Source organism: Propithecus coquereli, unplaced genomic scaffold (assembly GCF_000956105.1).
Source record: "Propithecus coquereli isolate 6110/MARCELLA unplaced genomic scaffold, Pcoq_1.0 Scaffold246, whole genome shotgun sequence".
Lineage (NCBI taxonomy): Eukaryota > Metazoa > Chordata > Mammalia > Primates > Indriidae > Propithecus > Propithecus coquereli.
Genome location: NW_012148019.1, coordinates 2,217,192 through 2,220,519, shown reverse-complemented (window position 1 = coordinate 2,220,519; position 3,328 = coordinate 2,217,192). Strand labels below are relative to the sequence as shown.

The 3,328-nt window shown below is 43.9% G+C and overlaps 1 protein-coding gene across 1 annotated transcript in view; it reads left to right on the top strand.

Annotated features, from left to right (window-relative positions):
• The window catches only part of NPHS2 (nephrosis 2, idiopathic, steroid-resistant (podocin)), a 20,673-nt gene that overhangs the window by 11,436 nt on the left and 5,909 nt on the right, over positions 1-3,328 (top strand). The window contains exons 3-4 of the mRNA XM_012646534.1: positions 203-275; positions 2,130-2,212. Of these exons, the coding sequence (XP_012501988.1) occupies positions 203-275; positions 2,130-2,212 (156 nt within the window). The remainder of the gene's footprint in view (positions 1-202; positions 276-2,129; positions 2,213-3,328) is intronic.

The following is a 3,328-nucleotide window of genomic DNA, read 5'->3' as shown; positions in this document are numbered from 1 at the left end:
TGGCCAATATACTTTTTCATTGGTTTCTGAAATTGTACTCTTACTAAATGTAGATTTTAGAACTTTAAGTATTAATAGTAATTTTTTCTTGGTTATCAAAACAAAAGATTTCTGATACCTAGGATCACTCTTGTGCCAAGGCCTTTTGAAGACTTTGTTTTTCTTTCTTGGAGTAATCTGAAAGTATTAAATTTCTCTTCAGGTTGTACAGGAGTATGAAAGAGTAATTATATTCCGACTGGGACATATGCTTCCTGGGAGAGCCAAAGGCCCTGGTAAGAAACACCCCTTCTTTGTTTTCACATGCCACCTCCTGGCTTGCCAGTTTCTGCAATCCATGCATGTTTGTGATGTGGACCTCAAATTACACGAAGTGACTTGATTCGTGACATCTGTATCTTCCAATCTGTCACCTGTAAGACAGGTTATGAAGAAATTGTTCAGAGAGCATCACTATCAGGTCACAGGTGCCAAGAGAAAGAAGGAGAGCCACGTGCTAGGGCCAGGCTGGCTGAAACAGCAAGGCGGTTTAGGACCCGTGGCCGGGACTGATTTGAATACAATGTGTGTGTGGCCAGAGTCCTGTGAATTCTCAGAGAAAAGCTGAGCTACTTCAAAACCTGGGGGTCACATCAAATCATGGGAGACAGGAAAAGTTCACCATCTCAGTAACAAATTGGTCTTTAGTTGGTGGGATTTAAGAAACACAGACTGAGCACTTCTGTGTTTCAGACACCGTACTATCAGGGATACGAATATGGATGAATAAGACACGGTCTCCGATCCCCAAGACCTTAAAACCTAGTGGAGTTGCTGTCCAGAAGTCCAAGCTGTTAATGGGGCACAGACAGTAGTATGGTTACTCTGAAAAGTCTAGTAGTTGCAGTTTGGAGATCGAAGCCAGCCAGGAAGGCATGAGAAGGAACAAAGTTCCATTGCACACGTATTGGAGCGGGTCTGAGTTCCAAGCCAGGCCTACAAAACCAGGTAGAGAATAGAGACTAGACTAAGAGACATAAATCAGAGTTTGAATATTTAGAACCAATAGATGGGTCCATACAAAAGTGGAACCAGACCCTGTAGTTCCAAGACATGGATGTCTTGTTCTGTCCCTGGTTTTGGGGAACCTTCTTGATTGGGGCTGAGAAAGGCTAGTAGCTGGGCTGCTCCCCCGATGGATCCTGTGCTCTGTGAGGTTCTGTTTCTTCCAACAAAGCTTTGACTCCTGCAGGAGCCCACAGCAACCAATGGGCTCTCAGAAAATCTCTATAAATTAATCTACAGATGTGTATTACACATTGACCCTGTACATTACATTGGCTGGGTGAGGACTAACTAGCCAATGAGAAGGCTGGTATCATGACATGCTATTCTAATTAATTCTGGAATTCACTTTTTTTTTTTAAGAGATGGGGTCTCACTCTGTCACCCAGGCTGGAGTGCATTGGTCTGGTCATAGCTCATTGCAGCCTCAAACTCCTGGGCTCAGGTGATCCTCCTGCCTCGGCCTCCTGAGTAGCTGGGACTACAGGCACGCGCCACCATGCCCAGCTAATTTTTTCTCATTTTGTGTAGAGGTGGGGGTCTCCTATGTTGCCCAGGCTAGTCACAAACAGGAGTTCACATTTTAAGAAATACCACACAGAAGTTGCTGGCTCTAAAATTTGACACCTGGGTATACTCATGGATTCAAAAACAATTTTAAAGAGCACCTAACAGGCACTAAGTCATACACTAAGGCTAACAACAATGCATAGGACATTCTACTTAGGGAGCGCCTAGTGAAGGGACAGACACGTAACTGAGATCTGGAGGGCCCGGCACGATGACTAAAGTGACCACACAGCCCAGTCTGCTGGGGATAATCCCTCTTTACACTTGTTGTCCTGGAGCAGGTTGTAATAGTGTTCTCCTTTCACCCTCAAAAGTGTCTCAGATTGAGCAACAAATTATATGGTAACCTTAGATACAACAAAGACAGCATGGGGTGGAGGTGGGATTGCCCAGTGGTCTGTGTGTAGTTGGAAGCCAAAAACAGCAACACAGCATGAACGTGACCCTGAAAAAGTGAACCCCAAACATCTCCATGCTGGGTATTCACCTGTCACTCCCCCTTCCGCTTCTTCTAGGTCTTGTCTTCTTTTTGCCCTGCCTGGATACCTACCACAAGGTGGACCTTCGTCTCCAAACTTTGGAGATACCGTTCCATGAGGTAAGCCAAAGGGTGGCTTTTGCTTTCTCTCTACATTTTCCATGGCCGACCTACCAACACTGGCCCAGGGCACAGTGACTAATTATGTTCAAAAGTAGGAAAGAAAGTGGAGATATGGACTACATCAGAATTAAAAACTTTTGTGCATCAAAGGAAACAATCAACAAAATGAAAAGGCAACCTACAGAATGGGCGAAAATACGTGCAGATCATATATCTCATAAGGGGTTAATATCCAGGATGTACAAAGAACTCGTACATCCCAATGACAAAAAAGCAAACAACCTGATTTAAAAATGGGCAAAGGACTTTGTGATGGTTAATCCCATGTGTCAACTTGGCCATGCCATGATCATTTGACCTATATTTGGTCAAACACATCTGGATGTTATTGTGAAGGTATTTTTTAAGATGAGATCAGCATTTAAACCGGTACACTTTGAGTAAATCAGATTATCCTCCACAATGTGGGTGGGCCTTTCCAATCAGTTGAAAGCCTCAAGAAAAAAACTGACCTCGCCTAGAGGAGGAGGGAAAACTGCCAGTAGACAAGATCACTTCTTCCCTGGCTCCAGCCTGCAGATTTTGGACTTGCCAGCGCCCACAATGGCATGAACCAATTCCTTAAGATCAATCTCTCTCTTTCTCTTTCTCTCCCCTCTACATGTGTGTGTATGTGTGTGCATATGTGTGCCGTGTATACTAATAAGTATATATGCACACACACATTCTATTTTGTTTCTCTGAAGAACATTGACTCATACACACTTCAACAGACATTTCTCCAAAGATGACATACAAACAAGGGGGTGCATACCTGTAATCCCAGACCTGGTGGTGCATACCTGTAATCCCAGCTACTTGGGAGACTGAGGCAGGAAGGTCGCTTGAGCCCAGGAGTTCAAGGCTGCAGTGAGCTATGATGACGCCACAGCACTGCAGCCAGCCCAGGCAACAGAGACCCTGTCTCAAAAAACAAAAAATTCCATAATTTTCAAAACATGTCTATTTTGAATAAAGAGCAGGTCAACTATTCTTTTTTTTTTCTTTGCCATAATCTTACACTGAGAAAATTATCTTGGAATGCATTTAGTCCCTCTGTCCTCTCACGGGAAA